This window comes from Pangasianodon hypophthalmus, chromosome 19 (assembly GCF_027358585.1).
Source record: "Pangasianodon hypophthalmus isolate fPanHyp1 chromosome 19, fPanHyp1.pri, whole genome shotgun sequence".
In the NCBI taxonomy this organism is placed as follows: Eukaryota; Metazoa; Chordata; class Actinopteri; order Siluriformes; family Pangasiidae; genus Pangasianodon; species Pangasianodon hypophthalmus.
Genome location: NC_069728.1, coordinates 16,902,110 through 16,923,140, shown reverse-complemented (window position 1 = coordinate 16,923,140; position 21,031 = coordinate 16,902,110). Strand labels below are relative to the sequence as shown.

At 35.7% G+C, this 21,031-nt stretch overlaps 1 protein-coding gene across 1 annotated transcript; it reads left to right on the top strand.

The window, feature by feature from the left end:
• Nucleotides 1-3,597: 3,597 nt before the first annotated feature.
• On the top strand, nucleotides 3,598-18,614 carry rfx6 (regulatory factor X, 6). The gene is made up of 19 exons (XM_034313842.2): nucleotides 3,598-4,043; nucleotides 5,062-5,215; nucleotides 5,298-5,421; nucleotides 5,542-5,603; nucleotides 5,715-5,792; nucleotides 6,479-6,506; nucleotides 6,762-6,869; nucleotides 7,582-7,659; nucleotides 8,493-8,606; nucleotides 8,880-8,929; nucleotides 9,142-9,301; nucleotides 9,388-9,526; nucleotides 10,541-10,650; nucleotides 10,737-10,854; nucleotides 12,615-12,737; nucleotides 12,835-13,041; nucleotides 14,463-14,957; nucleotides 16,380-16,589; nucleotides 17,601-18,614. The coding sequence occupies exons 1-19, from the start codon at nucleotides 3,851-3,853 to the stop codon at nucleotides 17,783-17,785; spliced, it is 2,736 nt and encodes a 911-aa protein (XP_034169733.2). The 5' UTR covers nucleotides 3,598-3,850; the 3' UTR covers nucleotides 17,786-18,614.
• Nucleotides 18,615-21,031: the final 2,417 nt, after the last annotated feature.

Below are 21,031 nucleotides of genomic sequence, written 5' to 3'. Positions count from 1 at the left end.
CTGGAAATTCACACATAACAGTCTCTAGAGTTTACACTGAATGGTGCGAAAAACAAAAAAACATTGAGTGAGCGATAGATCTGTGGGTGGAAACGCCTTATTGAAGAGAAAGGTCAGAGGAAAACGGCCAGATTGGTTTGAGCTGCCAGGAAGGATATAGTAACTCATATAATCACTTTTTACAATCGTGGTGAGCAGAAAAGCATCTCAGCATACACAAAACATCGAACCATGTGGTGGATGAGCTACAACAGCAGAAGACAACATCAGGTTCCACTCCTGTCAGCCAAGAACAGGAATCTGAGGCTATCATAGGCACAGACTCACCCAAACTGGACAGTTGAAGATAAAAAAAAAAATCAAATAGTCTTTTTCCAGTCTGTGAGTCTGTGCCTCAGATTCTTGTTCTTGGCTGACAGGAGTGGAACCTGATGTGGTCTTCTGCTGTTGTAGCTCATCCACCTCAAGGTTTGATGTGTTGTGAGATGCGTTCTGAGATGCTTTTCTGCTCACCACGGTTGTAAAGAGTGCTTATTTGAGTTACTATAGACTTCCTGTCAAACCAGTCTAGACATATTCCTCTGATCTCTCTCATCAACAAGGTGTTTCTGCCTGCAGACCTTCTGCAAACAGGATGTTTTTTGTTTTTTTTTTGGTTTTCACACCATTTTGTGTAAACTTTAGAAACTGTTGTGTGTGCAAATCCCAGGAGATCAACAGTTTCTGAAATACTCAAACCAGCCCATCAGGCACCAACATCCATGCCTCGATTAAAATCACGGAGATCTTCACCTTCATTCTGATGTTTGACGTGAACATTAACGGAAGCTCTTGACCTGCGTGATTGTATGCATTTTGCTGCTGCCACATGATTGGCATTTTGGATAACTGCATGAATGTGCAGGTGTACAGGTGTTCCTAATAAAGTGGACAGGTGTACCTAATAAAGTGTAGTTCGAGTTATGTAATAACTGTGTACATGTAAATGCAATTGGTCGAGGTTATATGGAGTGCACAGGCCAGAGGTGAACAAAATAGTCCTGCACAGTTTGTCAATTTTTCTGCTAAACCTGGTCACCTCTTTACTGATGAGTTGAATCAGACATATGTGTGTGTATGTGTGTGTATGTGTGTGTGTGAGCTGGGAAATCTGTGACCACACCTTGCATAGTAAATGTGAGTACATTCAGTTCTTAAGGCCCCAAGTATAAAGGAATACTCCATCATTTTCAACCTAATTTTTATCTGTAGTGTGTGTTTCAAAGATAAACATTTTTTGACAATGCATAATACCTCTGTGTACATACTGCCTTCGCACAGAAGACTCATTTGCATACCCGTGTTTATGCATTGTCCGTGCCGGCAGGATGTTATACCAGCATGTTGCTTTATGTTTGTTTGTGTTTATCCTCTAAACTCCATTGGTTGTGTTTACCCCCGCCACTTTCTCTAGCTAGTTCTCTCTGGCTAACCACCTAACCCGTGTTTGTGCTCTAAGCGTGAGTTTACCAAGAAAAGAGCAAGTTTTAACAACGCTTTTGTTGAAACCCCTTCCTCACCTTCAGGAAAGTGCAAGCATCCAGCATTGCTCTTACTGTATCACTCCAGTGTTGGAAAAGTTGGATAAAACTCCATAAGATCTTTGGTAAGACTATCTTAACTATCTTATCTATCTTAATCTTATACGGTGGTGTAACCAGGAATTAATTTCAGGGTGATATTCGGAAATATGTTTAAAATTAAAATCAAAGAATGATCTGTACAAATAAACTGATAAAGGTGAAGTGTTTGTCCGTGTGCCGCAATTTTTTAAAAAATTATTTATAGTTTTGTTTGATTTTTTAATTCACTATTCTGAAATTCTTTGTATTATATTATCTTATTTTGTGCATAAAATTATTTGTGCATTTCTAATCACATTATTTTTTTATTATTGCATTACTTAAAAATATGTTAGCAAGTAATTAAAATTACTAAACATATTTCTAGATATTCTTACTTAATTCAACTTGAAATTATATCTATCTTATTCTATTGGCAGATAATGTTGCTTATTTCAAGCATTTATTTCGGGAAAGAATCAGAATTATCAGACAATAGAATCATTTTAAGCATGAAATCACTAAATATGTCTAGAAATGGGCTTAATGGTTTTATATTTGTTATTTAATGATCTCATAATGAGAAATATTAGATAATCTTTCCTTTATTCAAGATATCTTTACCTGCTAAGATACACTATATGGCCAAAAGTATGTGTACCCCTGACCATCACACTCATATGTGCTTGTTGAACAACCCACTCCAGATTTATTCCTCCTTTGCTGTTATAATGAGCTCCACTCTTCTGGGAAGCTTTCCACTAGATTTTGGAGTGTGGCTGTGGGGATTTGTGTTCATTCAGCTACAAGAGCATTAGTGAGATCAGGTACTGATGTTACAGAAGGTGAGGAGGTCTGGGGTGCAGTCAGTGTTCCAGTTCATCCCAAAGGTGTTCAGTGGGGTTGAGGTCAGGGCTCTGTGCAGGACACTCGAGTTCTTCCACTCCAACCTTCACACACCATGTCTTCATGGAGCTCGCTTTGTGCACAGGGGCATTGTCATGCTGGAACAGGTTTGGTCCTCTTAGCTCCAATGAAGGGAAATTGTAATGCTACAGCACACAAAGACATCCTACACAATTGTGTGCTTCCAACTTTGTGGCAACAGTGTGAGGAAGAACCACATACGGGTGTGATGATCAGGTGTCCACAAACGTTTGGATATATAGCGTATAATTTTTTGTAGTGTATTATTACAGTACTTTTTAGCATTTAATTTTCACTGTTTGACTGTACATCACTTTGAGCTACCACATGCATAAAAGGTGGTTCAAAATTAAAGCTTATTATGAGAGTGAGTCAAATGAAAACCTTAAAAGTACGAGATAAATTAGAATAAAAAAATTTCTAGAGGAATACTGACATTCATTACGCACTGGAACACTTACACTGAATGAAAAGGAGATTATGTAGGAAAATGATACACTTTTGTGGCAATGGTTAAATGCAAAATGTAAAAAAAAATTAAGGGTATCATTTGACTCACCATCATATTATTATTATTATTATTATTATTATTATTATTATTATCATTATTATTATTGTTATATCTAGCTAATATGCTGGACTATAAGTGAGTCTGAAGAAAACAGGTTTTTGTTCTTTTCTCAGGACAGTGAAATGTCTCAAAATTCTTCTCCATGTTACTCACACACACACACACACACACACACACACACAGATTAGATTGAAAGATTTTGGAGTGCACCTTTAACAAATATCAATGTATCTCATATAAAACACAGCATGTTTGTCTGTGTGTTATTGCCATGTGGATGTAGATTAATTAAACCAGGCCTGAAAGTGAAGAGTGCGGTGTGACGGCTCTGGATGGAGGTGTAGTCTAGCTGAAAGGCAACACCAGCAGGTTTTAAGGAGATGATGGCCCCTCAGGTTAATCATTAATACTCCCAGTCTACTGCCAGTCTTCTGTAAATAAGATAAATGCCCTCAAGGCACTCGCCTCAGTGACGTACCATTTCAGACACAGCACAGCTTTAATTAGGACCGGAAGGTGTTACCTGTTTCAGTGGATTAACAGATTGACGTGGAAAAAAGTGTTTTTTTCCCAAAACCCTATGTGCTGGGAGAGTCGTCCAGTCAGACTTCTACCGGATCTGAGATGTGTGTCTTTGGATTTACTTTGGATGAGTCTATTGTTTTTAAGGTGTTAATGCTTACAACTGAGTGACGTCGCATTCGAAATTCAGTTCCAGCTGTTTCCTTTTAATCATCTCCATTACACACCAATGAAAAGAAACAGTGGAAGTCCAGTGAAGACTAATAATACGTTTCATCAGCTACAGCCACCGCAGCCGAAGAGGACTTACAGTGCTGATGATCTCCATCACATCAACACCGGCGACCTCCAAGATCTCCGAAACAACATGTTCTTCAAAGACAAGTTTGATGAAGAGGAGGAAGACTCGGGGATTAAATCAGGTGGGTCACGTTGGTTAGAGTTTGATATTGATTATTAGGAGACATTAGGAGTAAAACCAGTGCTAATTAGAGGAAATGGGATATAAAAGTTATTATTCAACTTCATATTATTTTTTTTTGTGCATCTTATTCATCAACATAGAATAATTGTAAAAAAAAATTACTTAGGCCAATAATTTCTTTTTCTTCTTCTTCTTATCTTATCTTATTATTATTATTATTATTATTATTATCATTATTAAATCTACGGCCTAAAGTGAGGTTAGGTTTATACCTGAATTGTGCAAATTTCAATGTTTTCTTCTGCACAGATAATGTTTTTCTTCATTTGGCCTGCATCCTCATTATTATTCAGACCTGCTTTAACCTGATGTGGAATTAAAATGCTGTTTTAAAGTCTGACAGCCAAATAACGTGAAAGGAAATTGAGAGAAATTTACAAAGATGGCTAATTAACCTGATTTTCATGGCAATCATCCTCAATATATACTCAGTGTATAGGCTATTAGATGCTTAACTGAATGTAATCCACATCTCACTTATGTAATTTAAATTATTTATTTTTAAAAAACATGATTATGATTGGCTCCTTTTCTATCACTTGTTTTTTTTTGTATATAATTTTTTTTAATTTATATTTCAAAATGCCATTTTTCATCCGTGACTAGTTCATTTTTTGTATATTACAATTTTTGTATATTATTTATTTATTGATCAAAATTGCCTTTTTTTTTACATCCAATGATTGCCTCATTTTCTATCACCATCTTCCTCACCCTCTATTTATTATTGTTGTCCTTCTTCATTTCTTATTGTTATTCTTCTTTGTCTTCTTCTGTTTAACATTTCAGAATTTAGTTGTACACAGTCTTATAAACCTTTTACAAAAGCACAGGAAATTGTCTCTGCCTTTCTATGAAATATAATCAAATTTTCTGCCACACTAAGCCTTTGGTCAGTGATACACAGCTCTACTTAGATAACAATTCATTTATACAGAGTATATTTTATTTAACAGAGGCTGACGAAAGCAATGGAACCATCTCCTCTGAAGATGACTTAGACCACCTTGAATATTCGAAGAATTTCTCTCTGAAGCAAACGGTGACAAAGAAGAGCATCAGTGAAATCATCAAGGACAAGAAGAAACAAACTCAGTTAACACTTCAATGGTATTGCCATCTTTATCCTCATCTGTGGTGATCCTTAAGATTGTTTTAGCAATATTTCAGCTAACATTTTTTTTTCAATTAGGCTTGAGGAAAATTATATAGTTTGTGAAGGAGTCTGCTTGCCTCGGTGCATCCTCTATGCACATTACCTAGACTTCTGTCGCAAGGAGAAATTAGATCCTGCTTGCGCTGCCACTTTCGGCAAGGTAAGCATTGTTATGTAGAATTATTTTAAAAATTGAAACGTTATTGAGTGTTTAACAGTTGTGTAATTTCAATCAGTGAGCACAAGAAGCACTGAATGTATATTGTTGGTGTAACTATAGACTATACGGCAAAAATTCCCTCTCCTGACGACTCGAAGACTCGGCACCAGAGGCCACTCAAAGTAAGGAGCACCAATTAATATTTTATTTATTAGTCAAATATATTTAAGCATCAGAGATTATACTTTACAATGTGTTTTCAGTGTGGTTTTCTGTTTTTTTTTTTTTTTTAGGTATCATTACTATGGAATCGGGATTAAGGAGAGCAGTGCTTATTATCATTCAGTGTACTCAGGAAAAGGTCTGACCAGGTAAACCTAAAGCTCCCAGCTTCTTCTTCTCAGTTAGTAGAAAAGTAAAAGGAAAAATGAAAGGGGAATCATTGAATGTTTCATGTATTAGGGAAAATGGTGGTGTAATACAGCTGAGTGCAAAAGTTTGCACCCCCGATGTTTTTGCATGGAAAAAAATAAAATATAGCTCTATTTTACAATTCGTCTACAATTCGTAGTACTGTACAAAGTTTAAAAAGTAGAATTATCCTACGATAAGACAAAATCAACAGAAAGATTGGTCGGAAAGTTGGAAAAAACGTTTTGCAATCACCCTCTCAAACTTCAGGCCTGTTTTGAAGCAGGATTAAAACTGAATATTGGAAATAAATAAGTAAGTAAGTAAATAAATAAATAAATAAATTCTAGTAAATATTGTAAATAAATGAAGGGATTCAGTAGCTGAGAACTGGTGTATGTTAAAATACACAAAATGAAATTTTTTCCCTTGTAATATTGAAAGAACATTTTAATTGTTGATAAATGTGACAAATATTTCTTTGTCTTCTTCATTTCGTTTTAAAGGGGAGGCAAACTTTTGCACTTGACAACAAAATTTGCGAAGTATGTTTAATAGATTTTTTCTCTATTTTTTCTTTGCATTATATTGATTGTAACATTTCTCTGAGAGTGTATTATTCTCATGTGTTTCATGTTTGTCACAGATTCTCTGGGAGCAAGCTCAAAAATGAGGTTGTGATTTTTTTTTATGTTAATATTTAAACTTTAACACTTATTTTCATATGTAGTACAATACACAGAACAATAATTATGCCACTTTGAGTTTTTGTGAGTAAACCAAAATTATGATGAGTAAAATAGTAAAATTGTTTGATAATGAAATGATCATGAAATGAAAGATGTTCAGTTTAAAAAAATGAAAAGCTCTATAATCTATATCTATATCTATATCTATATCTATATATGTCTCTTATTTGTAATTCACAGGGAGGTTTCACACGCAAATATTCTCTCAGTTCTAAAACAGGAACATTGCTACCCGAATTCCCAAGTGCACAGCATTTATTGCTTCACGACTCCATTTCGAAAGAAAAGGTTTGTTTATTGCGGGTCCTGTTAACACTGAGCACACTCAAAACAAATGGGTAATAAACTGTAGCTTTCCTTGTCGCATCAAGAATATACTGTATATTTTTCATTTTTAGTATGTACTGTATCTTTTACCTGGGAGGTGCTTGAAATTTACTCTAGACTTTAATTAAAAGTCTACAGTGGGCGTTAAGGTCCAATTGTGTAGACTCTGGGGCAAAAACATTGGGGAAAAAATATAGGACTTACTTCATGCTAATGCATAAAACAGGTATTATATATTGTGTACATTAAGTACATACCCTGTAGGCCATTAAAACTGAAAACACTGACATATTCCTCTGTAAAAGTCTCCAAGTTTAATCTCAAGTAAAAGCCATCCTTATTAACTTACAGTATGTTGCATCTTACTTCAGCCTTTACTCATTTGTTAACTATTTATTCATTGCTAAATTAAAAATGTTAAATCTCATGCACTTCCTTTTTTAACCTCATTTTTTAAATCTCAAATTGGGCCAAACAAAAATGACTGAAATATAGTGTTTTTAATAAATAACATTACTGTATATTCACATTTTTCAGGTAAAAAGATAGTAAGCGTACAAAAGGCTGTAGTTTAGTACCTATTTTTCTGACTATTCAGTCTGTATATATATATATATATTTTTTTTTACAACTGTATACATGAACTTTCTTCCCTGACGCATTTCTAATTTAGGTTGACACACTGATCATGATGTACAAAACTCACTGCCAGTGTATTCTCGACAACGCCATCAGTGTCAACTTTGAAGAGGTACGACTTTAAGACCAATCTGAAAAGAATAGTTGAATTGTACATAATTTAAAACCACATTCTCAATAAACTCGAATCATAATAATACCACAACACTGTTGAATTCTCGAATCTGATTGATCCGAAGGTGTTGATTCATTTTCCATAACAGCAGCTCCGACAGTAGTGACAACAGTAAAGCAAATCATAGGTTTACAATAATGCGCTTATCATAGGTTTACACTAATGTTCTGCTATATTACTGTTTCTATAGTAACAACAAACACAGGGTGGATGCTAAGCCTAATAATAAACAGATTAAAAATGTGCTGTTATTTAGGAAAGAAGAATGAATAATAATGATATGGTGAAGTTTACTGTAAGGAGATGTTTAGATGTTCTGGAAGGAGTCTCCAGTGCCAGTAACAGTCAGTTAGCTTTCTGCCATGGGAAAGTCCTCAGGACTTCTGGTTTTTCTGTAACATGACAAGCTGTGTTTTTTTATTATTATTATTATCATTAACTCCAATGGAAAAAAGAGCTGTTAGTGAAGGAACGACTGTTTATAGCTGCTCTAACGTAAGCGATTGAACTTGTTTAGTGGACATTCCACAATATTAAATGTAACTATAAATGGAGAAAAGTATGACTTGTTGATATTTCATTAATTAAAAGAAGTTTAATTATTAGAAACTTGCTGTGGTGTTTTAAGACTAATAAAACTCTTCAGGATGTGCTGTTATAGAAAATGAATCCACGTTAAGGTGTTAACAGTAACACTGTTTCATCACACCACCGTGTCGTTGATTATTTTCCTATAACAGCAAGTAATTTACTCCTTCCATGTATTTCAGATCCAGAACTTCTTGCTGCATTTCTGGCAAGGCATGCCGGACCATCTCTTACCTCTGCTGGAGAATCCAGTAATCGTGGATATTTTTTGTGTGTGTGACTCCATACTATACAAGGTGTGTATGTATGTGTGTGTGTGTAGGTGTGTGTGACATGTGCAACCCAATATCATGTAGAATTAAGTTTATTTTTGTTAGATTTAATATAAATGAAGTTGTATATGATTGCAAAGCTATGACTGCCTGCAATAAGTCTGGCCTCACTGCAATGGCTCAGTCACTTTCACACAAGTTGCCTCGCAACTGCAAATTCTTACAAACTTGTAATCATGTTGGTCTGCGTGTTGGCACGAGGTCATGATCTCATGTCAAACTGCTTGTGTTTCTCAGGTCCTGACTGATGTTCTCATTCCTGCTACAATGCAGGATATGCCGGAAAGGTTCGTTTCCTTCCGTAGTTGTGTGTAGTTTGTAAGAAAGCTGCGTATCAGCCAATAGCCGTCAATGCTTAACAATTTATTACTCATTAGTTTGACAGTTTTTTCAATATGGAAAGTTTGCTTAAGGATTTTTTTCCAGCATATCCACAATGTCCACAATGTGCTTGAACTATGTGAAGTAACATTCAGTAATTTTGGGACAACATGTCTAGTCTTTTGGCAGATATCCGAAATTTTGCAAAACTCTGGGAGCCCTGGATGGTTTCATCTTTGGAAAATCTGCCAAAAATCCTGTCAGAAAAGAAGCTGCCAATAGCTCGGCGCTTTGTCTCCTCCTTAAAGCGCCAGACCTCTTTCTTACACCTTGCTCAGGTCAGCATTTCCTAACAACACTTTTGCATGGATGATAGATACAGTATTCTTGATTTGTTTTAACAGCAATGTTTTTTTTTCTGTAGATCGCAAGACCGGCTCTTTTTGACCAAAACATCGTGACGGCCATGGTGAACGACATTGACAAAGTAGATCTAAACAGCATCGGCTCCCAGGCGCTCCTCTCAAACACTAGCGACCAGGACCTGGATTTCTACTCCGAATGTGAGCCAAATATGACTTGTTTTTATCTTCATAAAAACAGCATAAGCATAGTATTAGCGTTAATATTAGCAGTATTGGCAACCCGTCAAGATTTCCCAGCTTACTGTGCAGTCTTAAGCCCTAAACATTTGATCGATTTGTAGATATTGATAAGGAAAGTAATTATTTTGACTGGGTGGATGAATGTAGCTACCTACCCTCTTTTACTGTCAGTTGGAAGATTTTGGCAAATAAATTTATGGAATAAATAAAGAATAAAACAATGGAGAGTGCTGTTATAGGAAAATAATCAACGACAGGATGGTGCAATGAAGCGGAGTTACTGTTATCACCCTGTTATGAGTATTTTCCTATAACAATGCATGCCCAAGTGTTTTAATCCTCTTATACCACAGCAATTTGCCAACGATTACATTTTTTCTTTATTACAGAGCAGCATGTCGTCATTTTTATATGTCTGTAGTTACGATTAATGTTGTGGAATGTCCGCCAAACACGCTATTTAGCTTTAGCACTTATATCTGCTATAAACAGTCATTGGCTTTCTTCCTTTCTTCATTGGCTTATATAATCAAGTTAATAAGAGTTTATGCAGAGCGTAAACTCCTCTTTCTGGAAGACTTTGTTGGAAAAAATAAAGATACAGCTTTACCTCTGACTGTTACAAAGCTCTGACACTGGAGACTCCTTCCAAAAAATTACATCCACCATACAAGTCCCTGTGAACGAGCTGTTACTATAGAAACGATAACGTATTAGGACATGTGCATAAATATAAACTTGTGATTTGCCTTACAGCCAGAACTACTCTCAGAGCTCATCTTATAGAAAATTAATCAACATATTCTGACCAGTCAAATTTGCCGGATTTAGAAAATACCACTCGTGAGATTTGGGCCTCAGTCTGTTGTCTAATCTAAATGTATATTTCTGGCTACACTTTTATACCTCATTGCAAATACGGTGTACTTTATTGTGCTTAAAATTGCTCTTTTTCCTGTTTTCATGTCATAGACGATTCTGTCACAGTGTTCCAAGAGTTAAAGGAGCTCCTAAGAAAAAACGCCACAGTCGAGTCTTTTATTGATTGGCTGGACTCTGTGGTGGAACAGAAAGTCATTAAGGTTAGTTAAAACTAAAATACACACTCATCAGATCCACAGTAACTGCAACTGAGCGAATATAATCTTTATTTCCGCTCTTTCATCAGCCCAGTAAACAGAACGGCCGCTCGGTGAAAAAACGAGCCCAGGACTTTTTACTGAAATGGAGTTTTTTTGGAGCTCGTGTGATGCACAGCCTCACCTTAAACAACGCCACCAGTTTTGGTAAGTCGTTTTAGGATTTCATGTGTCTTAGAGATACATTTCATACACACTTTCATTTCAGAGATACATTTCATACACTTCAGCCTCTTCTTGATTCTGGTAAATGTAAAGAGGTTTTTTTTCTCCCACAACACAAACCCTCCACTCAGTTTGGTTACAAAGCCACAATGTGCTGTAAAATGTAGTGACCCGTCCTGAGTAAACAAATCTTTATCTCTTGGACGCGTGTGCACTGATTAGGAAGAGCCCAGCTCCAGTTATGTTAGCTTTTGATGGCTCTGCGGACACACACACACACACACACACACACACCTAGCCAAACAGTCGCACTTAGAGAGGCCATTACATGACCTCACTGGACACACAACAGGCAGAGAATCAGACAGCTTAAATAAAAAGAACCTTTTTGTAAAGTCTGAACATTTCACCATCTTCTCATGCTTCAGCTCTGATTTCATAGCATTTTAAATGGCAGAAATAGCAAGCATTTTTATTTTAGCTCCCCAAAACAACACGTTTGGGCCTCTTTTGAGTCCCAGGATGCGGAGAACACAGATGCAACTGAGACATAAAAGCAGAATTCAGATAAAAATGTGTTGAATTTGGAGATTTAGGGGAAATTATGAACATTTCTGGACATATTAAAGATTTTTAGAGATTTCTTTTCATACCATCTGGATATTTTAATTCTAATAATTGCAAATTATCCTCATGGAGTTTGTTATTTGCATAGGGCATGTTAAATTATTAAATTAATAAAGATACAAAGAATTTGTGATGAAGTTTTTAGTAAATTTCATAAACATAGTTTCTGGAAAAATCCAGAAATATGGGGAACATAGAAGTTAAAAGATCCAAGACGAGTACTCTTTATAAGTAGAAATACAGTCAACTCCAGAATTATTGGCCCCCTTTAAGGGAATGGGCAACAATGTTTGTATAAAATAAACTTTTAAAGTTTCCATTTAGTAATTAAAGAAAGGATACCCCCTCCAAATAAATAAATAAATAAATAGAAATGTTGTACTGTTAAGATGCCTTAAGTAATAAAATAAGTAATAAAATAATAAGTAATAAAAAGTAATAAAATAAAAATGTAAAAAAAAGTTAAAAAAGTAATAAAATAATTACTATATTGAGCAGTTATACAATCGGTTTTAAAAATAAAAATAAATTTGCCTTTTTATGTTTAAAACTTTTTTTTTTAGTCACTTCAGGTTTCTTAGACAACTTGCTATACTTCTTCTTTCTCTGCATTTAAAATCCCAGACAGCCTTGATGATGTTTTTTTTTTTATTAGAAACGTGGTCCATTATGGTCCTATATATATATGTATATATATATATATATATATATATATTTATTATTTATATTTTTAACGATTGGAAATGTATTTCTTTTTTTTTCTTTTTCTTTTTTATTGACAAAAATGCATTAGGCATAAAACAGGCAATAAGGTAACATTTATATATATTAAAAAAATACTTTTGCATAGTTCTGTAAATAGTTAAAATGCCATTAAGTACAGTGTTAAAACTATTTTAGTATATAAAGAAATAGTAAAAATTGTATTTGGTTAAACAAAAAATAGCCAGAATTAAACACAAAACCTTTTGCTTCATAGATATAAGAGAGGAAGAATTCTTTCCTATAAAAAAGTCCACTGATCTCATTTGTCACTACTCCTCTGTAATAATTCAAACTTTCAGCTGTAATAAATGTGTCTCAAGCTATAACTCATTGAGAAAATCTCTTGTCAGGCTCCTTCCACCTCATTCGCATGCTGTTGGATGAATATATCCTGCTGGCAATAGAAACACAGTTCAATAACGATAAAGAGCAAGATCTACAGAATCTCCTGGATAAATATATGAGAAATGCAGGTAAACTCATTGTTTAGTTTTTTTAGGATTATTATTCTGACTGCTGCAGGTTTGTTCAGTAAGCTGATGTAACCATACTGTTTCTAAATGTTTTCAGATGCCAGTAAGGCGACGTTCACGGCTTCACCGAGTTCATGCTTCCTGGCAAATCGTAATAAAGCAGGGCTTGTGAACAACGATTCATCTGTAAAGAACGAGACCCAGCCGGAGTATGCACACCTGTCTGTCCCAGGAGCTCAGCACGGACTTGGGGCCACCATGGTGGTGTACCAGGGGCCAGACACAGACAGCTTTACACTATCTGGTAAACACTTTAAATCAGAATAAAACTCTACAGGAGTGTCTGAGTATGAAATTATGTCACAATTTATGAACACTAATATACTTCTCAAACAACATCACATCTTTTTCACAATCTAGGTCAGGCGTTTTGAGACAATATCTAACTTTTATTTATTTATTTGCTAGAATAGTGATGGTTTATGGTAATCTGGGATTGAGGAAGAACATTAGCTCTATGATTAAAGAACCTAAACCTAACTACTGAACTTTATTACCTTATTAACACTGTGACACTGCGGCGTTAAATATATTCACACAGTGTTGGCGATTTCATTTCGAAAGACACATCACTAGATACACAGGGAAAGTTATTGATCTCAGACTTCTGTTAAACAGGTGCTTAACTTGATTTTATGGGCATCCCATTCAGATTATTTGAAATGACTTGTGTGCAATTACCGTCTCCGAGGTTGCCAGGTTTTTCTCAAGTAGAGCTCTGGAGGTGAGAGATTTTCAGTTGTATCTAGGCCAATCACATTAAATCAAGCACTTGCCTTTAAGCCAGAAAAAAAAAAATCAGGTGAAAGGAAATGAGCCAATTACAGATTTAAATAAATAATTTTTTTAAAAAGTAAATAAATAAAATCTAAACAAAAATTGGCTGATAGAAAATGACCAGACTAAAAAGGTAATTTGGATATGTAAATAAATAAAAGTATATACAACTGAGAATTATAGTGTGTATACTGTGATTGCCATGAATAACCATAGTGAAAATGAAAATCGTGTTAATTTGCCATATATGTCCAATTTTTTTTCTCAATTTAGCAATCATCTTCATGTAAAATGGCTGCCAGCATATAAAACAGCACTTTAGTCCCACTGTAGTATAAAGCAGGTCTGAATAATCATGGAGACGTCAGAGCAATGAAAATGATAACGATTTTTTGCAGGAGAAAAATATATATTTGCACATAAAATACTAAAACAGTTAGAGTAAAATTAATTGGATTGAATATTATATATATTATATATATTATATTATATTATATTATATTATATTATATTATATTATTATATATATATTATTATATATTATAAGAAGTCACAGCAATGCTAATTAATAATCATAAAGTATTAAAGGACATACTGTTGCAAAACCACAAAGTTAAAAGTAAGCTTTTTTTTATTATTATTATAAAAGATTTATGAGATTTTAAATTTCCCTTAAAAATATGCAAAGGTTTGTTGCAGGGATGGATTTCTCAAACTATGTATTTAGTAATGAGTCTAAATGCACGTTGGATTTGACAAGTGTTGAAACAGGAGTTCTCAGGAGTGAAGTCAGATATTGACTATATATTTCACAGATCTCTTAAAGACAAATTATGCAATGTATCAAAAAACCAAGCTAAAAATTTTGTGTAATATTTTTTTTTCAAGGCCAGTTGGACTACTCCCAGAGCAGTGGTCCGTTGATCACCCCTCCCATCTCTCCGGCCATGGCGAACCGAGGCAGTGTGATCAACCAGGGCCCGATGGCAGTGAGATCACCGAGCAGCTGCCCTGTCCAGCCTCATGCACCCTGCCAGGCTTTCCCTGATGCCATGTACCAAAGCCTGCCTTCCTCCACCTACTACACCAGCTCCTCCACCTACCAGCCTACAAGCCTGACACAGACCCACACGCCCCCCTCGGCTTACCAGGCTCGCAGCGAGTGTTCACGCTATTCCTCCTTCAGTGGTCAGCAGCTGGTTAAGGACTGCTTTAATAGCAGCTGCAGTGGTGTAGCGTACAGCTCCAGAGCCTCGTCAGTAAGCTACCCGTCCACCTCTGAGCCCACCATCGAGGTTCAGGGAGTACAGCTAATGGACTACGGATTTGCAGGGAGTGGAGGAGGATGTTCAGGTCCAGCGTACACCAGCGCTGCACACAGTGGTGAGGATGGCAAAGCTGTTGCACTTTTGTTGGGTAATTAGCACCAAGTAAATAATGTGGGATCGAGATTGTCAGGTTTGGCTCTTCTAAATATTGCCAATGGTCAATAAAACTGGTCCAACTAATAAACTATAAATTGAAATCTCGGATTATTTAATAACTAAAAGATACAATAATTAAACACATTACACATATAAATATAGGGCCATTGTCAGAGTCAGCAACTTAAGTCCAAAGGTTACTGTTCATGGATATTTGCACATATTCCAGGATGGGCTAAGCACGAGCTTATGTTGATTTTCCAGACTCCCCATTCAGATTATGCAAATTACTTGTGTAGTTCATGCCTCTGAAGTCTTATCCAAGTTTTATCTTGAGTAGAAACATCCAAGAATGAGTTATTCAAAAGTGTCGTTAACACAAGCACTCGCTTTAAAAAAACCAGGGATAGAAAATACGGACTAAAGAAGAAGGTAGATTTTTTTCTTTGCTGTTAAATATAATACAATGTTACATAAAAGAAAAAATGATTTAAAAATCAAACTAATATGATACATGAGAAGACAGCAAGCGTTTAAATAGTCCTAGTTGTAACTATTACATTAATCACTACAAATTTGGTTTCATTTAACAATATGGCTTCCATCAGTATTATTCAGCAGCTATTAAAAAAGCACTTGATCCTATTAATTCACGTGTTATGTTTTTACATTGTGCTCTGACATTTACTCATCAGAATGAATCCATGAGAGCTTCATCAAGGTCATGAAATTGTAATGTCTGCGTGTGATATTGGTTATTTTATCACACTTTTAATTATTGTTTTTGATTTGTCAAATTAATAAAACAATGCTGAAGTTTTTATTATTTCAATGTGCTCTACTGATAAGATTGCCCACGGTTTGAAAGATAAGCTTACCAAGCAGTCATCTGTTACACTTGCAGTTCACTTTAAGTGTTGTTTATAATTTTGCCCATAAACAATTTGGTCCTTGAGATAAGCAATGTCTCCTCGGGTGTCCTCCATATGAAAAAAAAAAAACTTTTTGTGGTCTTTACATGGACGATATTATTTATTAATTAATAGAGTCATATTTATGTATTTGATATTGGAATTTCATCGTTTTTGAGTGTATTTACAGCCCAAAATATACATTTCAGTGTGATATAGTGTGGTTATATCAAACTGGCACTGGGCTTATTACTGCTCCTCACCTCTGTTTTGAAACTCCACTCCGTGTGTGTAAGTCCTGCGTAACGTCTGAGTAGCACTTAAGACTGTAGTTATGTACATCTGCGGTCTGAATACAGATGTGAGCAATTTTCCTGACTGAGCATGCTTAACTTAACTTGCAAATATGATCATTAGACTAAAAATCTACTTTTGTCTGTAATTTAAGTGCTTTCCTTCCTCACTTCCAGGCTACTATGGGAACAGTGGCTACGTGGACACGCAGAGGATGGGCTCTCTAATCGATCAGCATGTATCAGTGATCAGCAGTGTGACCTCCACTCGCTCTGTCCCTGCATACGCTGAGGTCCATGACCCTCTCAACATCCTGAACGACACGAGCAGAAAGCCAACAACACCTTACTACCCTGCACAACCTCCTCTAATTACACGCTCCGCAGGTGAGAAGACAAAACTTTCCTATTTCATAAGAATTTTATAACAAGAAACGATGGGAGTGAATTCACACGAGGAGTTTGGAGCATATTGTGACTGATTTTATTTAACATATACTTTCTATTTTTGCTGGGTGACTTAATAGAGAATATAAACCAAATAATAGGCTATCCAACTCAGTCTCACAGAAAACAAATGATGTGCAACATGTTTGCGCACCTTCTATACCATAATTAGTTTGATTAGCTACATTGTTATACATCATGTATTTGTGACAGAACGTCCGTATTCATCATGTATAAGTTGTATGTGAATGTTTATTTCTATGAGGGTTGGCCTGGTGCATTTTGAAAACTGTTAAATGTTATTTATGTCATTTACCATCCAGATGAATTGCTGATAGTTTATCATACACTGAAGAAAGTGTGATAATTGAAAAGCTAGATTTTTAAATGTCATAATAATAATTTGTTCTCGAGTTTCTGAAATCAAACAAATAATAATAATAATAATAATAATAATAATAATAATAATAATGTGATTTTTAAACATGTACATGATATCAATTTTTAATGATCAGTTTGTGACATCACAAAATAGGCTCAAAAGCTTTTAGACCAATCACATCCAATATGCACATTTTAAGTGGGTGTTGGTGTGATGTATGGAATCTTTGAGCCACAGAACATACATTCTGAGCTAGCAAGAAACCTAGCTGGACATGTAACTAGTTTAGAGAATAAAGAAGAGTAGAAGAACAATAGAAGAGTATGGTTGTTATGATATTTTTTGAGCTTTGGCTGAAGTTAAATACATTTCAGAGAATATAACGATGCAAAGATGCGAACTAGTAATCTCTCAGTTAATTAGCTGACTAGCTATTTGAGATGGCAGGAGGGCAAGGGGGTGTTTTTCAGTTTTCATAGATCCTGATAATTTTATAAGAGTAAAAGTGTAGAGATATAGGCCTATTTAGCCCATTTTCAGTAATTTTCTTCACAATGTATCTGTTGCAGGTTCTTCAATAGCCCCTCCGATCCCTTGCTCTGTTTCTCCGTGCATGTATGGCGCTGCTGCTCAGTATCACCATTCCCAAGATGGCTTGCTACCTCACCATAGTGGCGCTGAGATGAGGGACATGGTCTCCTCCCTGCCTCCTATCAACACCGTGTTCATGGGGTCAACCGGAGGACCACCGTGACTGTTAATAAACCTTATTAACTGACTTTTCTAAGGAAATAGTACTGAAATAAACTCCCCATGTCACAGACTCTTCTGTGATACTAGATGGACTAGAGGACAGTCAGCAGGTCTGTATTTAAAAAATTGGTATTTTAGAGAAAAAATATTGTATATATAAAATTATTTAAATGTAAATGTAACACAAATGTAAATGTAATGCAACGATGCTATGTGTGTCTGCTATCTGTATCCATTTAGTGTTACAAACATCAGTATCTGCCCCTGTATCTGTATGCTGTCTTTGGATTTAAATCTGAAGTGGGCGTGGCCTAAACCAGTAGGGTGTATGTTTATAGCCACTGGAAAACTGGAAAAAAAAAGACCTCAAAGGTAGAAACGGCAGCATTGCCAGCATAGTGTGTGATGTTTGCGTAGATAATGGAGAATAAAACTGTGTGACAAATGCAAGCGAGCATTCTAGCAGTTGATTAGCCGACCAGCTATTAGCAAGCACTGGAAAACTGGAGAGAAAAAAAACCTCAACACTGTCAGCATGTTTGTAACAATTTTAGTTGGTTCTATTTTCCAAAATATAAACAAAACAGTAGCCTAATTTAAACCACCATGACCCTGACCAGGCAGTTACTAAGGATGAATGAATAAACACTGTAAATGGATCAGGCAGCACTGCAGACTTTCATTTTAATGAATGTGGTCTTTTTTGTCCTGAGCTTCGTATCTGACAGCATGAAATCAAAAACCTCCTGCTCGCTCAACTTTTTTGTTGTGTCCGGTGGGATTCCAGGCCAGAAACACACCTCAAGTCTAAATCAGATTCCTTATGAACTTTACCGACAAGCTTTCTTTAATAAAAAAACAAAAAAATCCCAAAGTATTAAATATTATATACGTATTATATATTGTGAGATTTGTCTTTGGACAATTTTAATTAGAGAGGTTAATTAAAGATCACATTGTGCCTTAAATTGCCTTTTAGTGCAGGATTTCTGATATTTATGGTGGTTTAACCCCACAGGTACGCTGTACTGTGAAAATTCAAGAATGTTGACTATGTTCCACAGTCTGGGGTTTTAACAACATATACATCTGACAATTGTCATCACTGATGATATGAACTTGTACACTGAAAATGATTTTTGAATGAGTTGTGTGCACTAATAATGCTCCAAGATTGTACACTAAGAGAGTCAAATTATTGCGCAATATCAGAGAAATCAGCAATAGCACAGGCTTACAAACTGTCGTGTACTGCTCTGTGTTTGATGTGATCTTTATCTTTTCACCTAACACCCGTGAAAAGAGATGTTTAACAGATAAACCGGACAAACCCTCTGTGGTCCAGCTCGAGATTACAGGCAGGAAACACCACTGAAGAAGCTATGGATCAAAGTCAGTTATCTGCACGGTGGCAGATTAGCTGATTTCTCCTTTGTACAAAGGCTGAAGATAAAGGTGTGATAAAGATGTTGACCAAAACCAAAGCCAATAGAGATGTTTGAGGTCACAAGCTGTTTATACATCGTGACCCTGTGGAAAGGGGAAAAAAAGGAGTGTTTTATCCCTCTCTGTGTTCTCCAATTTGAGCTTTGTTAGCCTTTCAGCAGATGGAAGCTAATAAAACCATAATCAGTAACATTAGATTGGGAGCTGCATTTGTGTACAGAAATGATACGGCCTCAGAGCTGCATGCTGTATTTGTATATATACTGAGCTGATACATACTCGGATGAGGATTTCACCATTTGTCCATATTGTTTATAAAGAACAGAGAATTAATGATTAAAAAAAACAAAACTGACCACATATTGTGCTGCCTTTTGTCTACTCAAGGCAGGGGGGAGGACCCATTTCTCAGCCCTCGAGCTGGGAACAGATGGCCCGAAATGTAATGATTACAAAATCCCGACGTTTAAAATAGTTTAATTACAAAGTCAATAATGCCCCCAACAATTGCCAGGCCTGTAGTATAAAAACAACAGAAGGCGGAACGCAAACTTTGGGAGAATGTTTAACCAGAACTTTGCATTAGGCAGGGAGCCTCCATATGTACCACAGCCGGACCAAAGATCAACAGATCCGGTGTAATTACGCGGCATCATCAGCCTGACGGAGAGAAAGTCACACACACACACACACACACACACACACGCACACACACATACACACATTTACACATCACTGGCAGGAGTGTGAGCCTGGAGAAAAGGAAACACATCTTAATTAGATCTGAAGTCTACTAGTTTACAAATTAAAATGAGTTTTTAATCAATGTTTGTCTTTTGTCATTTACATACATTATTACATTTAAACATATGTAATGTGTTGGGGTTTTTTTTTTTACACACCTGTGTGTCTAGTTAAATTACAACTCATTTTGTTACTTTCAGAACAAACAGTGTGTTATAACACTCATCATTAACAGTTAGATGTATGAGGAACTGCTGGTGTGTTTACATTTAACATATGAAACAGATTTAAGGGTATACAGATAAGGGAATAAATGAACCTCAAATAAGTAGGGAATAAAACATGTGTTACAAACTTTAATTTCATTCTTTTCTAATAACAGCACATACCAGCATTTTGTCAATGTTTAGAATTGTTATTTCATAAAGAATATGTTTTTATCCATTTATTTGGATGTTGTGGAACATCAAGTTATCACTTACATTATAGCAGCTACAATATAAACAGTCGTTCTCTCACCAGCCTCTCGTTTTCACTCTCTTAAAATTATTAAGACAAGCTTGTCACGCTAAGAAGAAACTGCAAAGTGTCCTGAAGACTTCCCTGTGTCGGAAAACTTAATGCTACAGCTTTACGTCTGACTGCTACAAAGCACTGATACTGGAGACTCCTTCCATAAATGCACCTCACAAAATACAACCATCTTCTAAATGTGGAGCATCTGCCATAGAAGTCCCTGTGAATGTATTACTATAGAAACAATAATGTATTAAAATGTGCTTACTAATATAAACCTGTGATTTGCAACTGCACTACTGCTCTTATAGAAAATCATTCATCTTCTGACCAATCAGAATCCAGAATATAATAACACTGTAGTATAATGTTGCTATAACTCAGGGAGCTGAAAATCTAAATGAAAAATCTAAAGTTTGTACTAAACACATGACAGGTAAGAGTTATTTCATCACAAAATGTAACAGCCAATCAATGTGAATATGCAAATGAGGATTGTGACATCAGTTTGCAGTGGGAAGAGGAAGTTTTTCTAACTTTT

What these genes read in the sequence shown, in the direction of transcription:
- rfx6 (XM_034313842.2), top strand. Translation starts at nt 3,851, where the DNA reads ATGAAAAGAAACAGTGGAAGTCCAGTGAAGACTAATAATACGTTTCAT. An exon ending in CCTGGATTTCTACTCCGAAT is followed by an intron (nt 9,527 to 10,540) that starts GTGAGCCAAATA and finishes TTCATGTCATAG; the next exon opens with ACGATTCTGTCACAGTGTTC. An exon ending in TGGAACAGAAAGTCATTAAG is followed by an intron (nt 10,651 to 10,736) that starts GTTAGTTAAAAC and finishes CTCTTTCATCAG; the next exon opens with CCCAGTAAACAGAACGGCCG.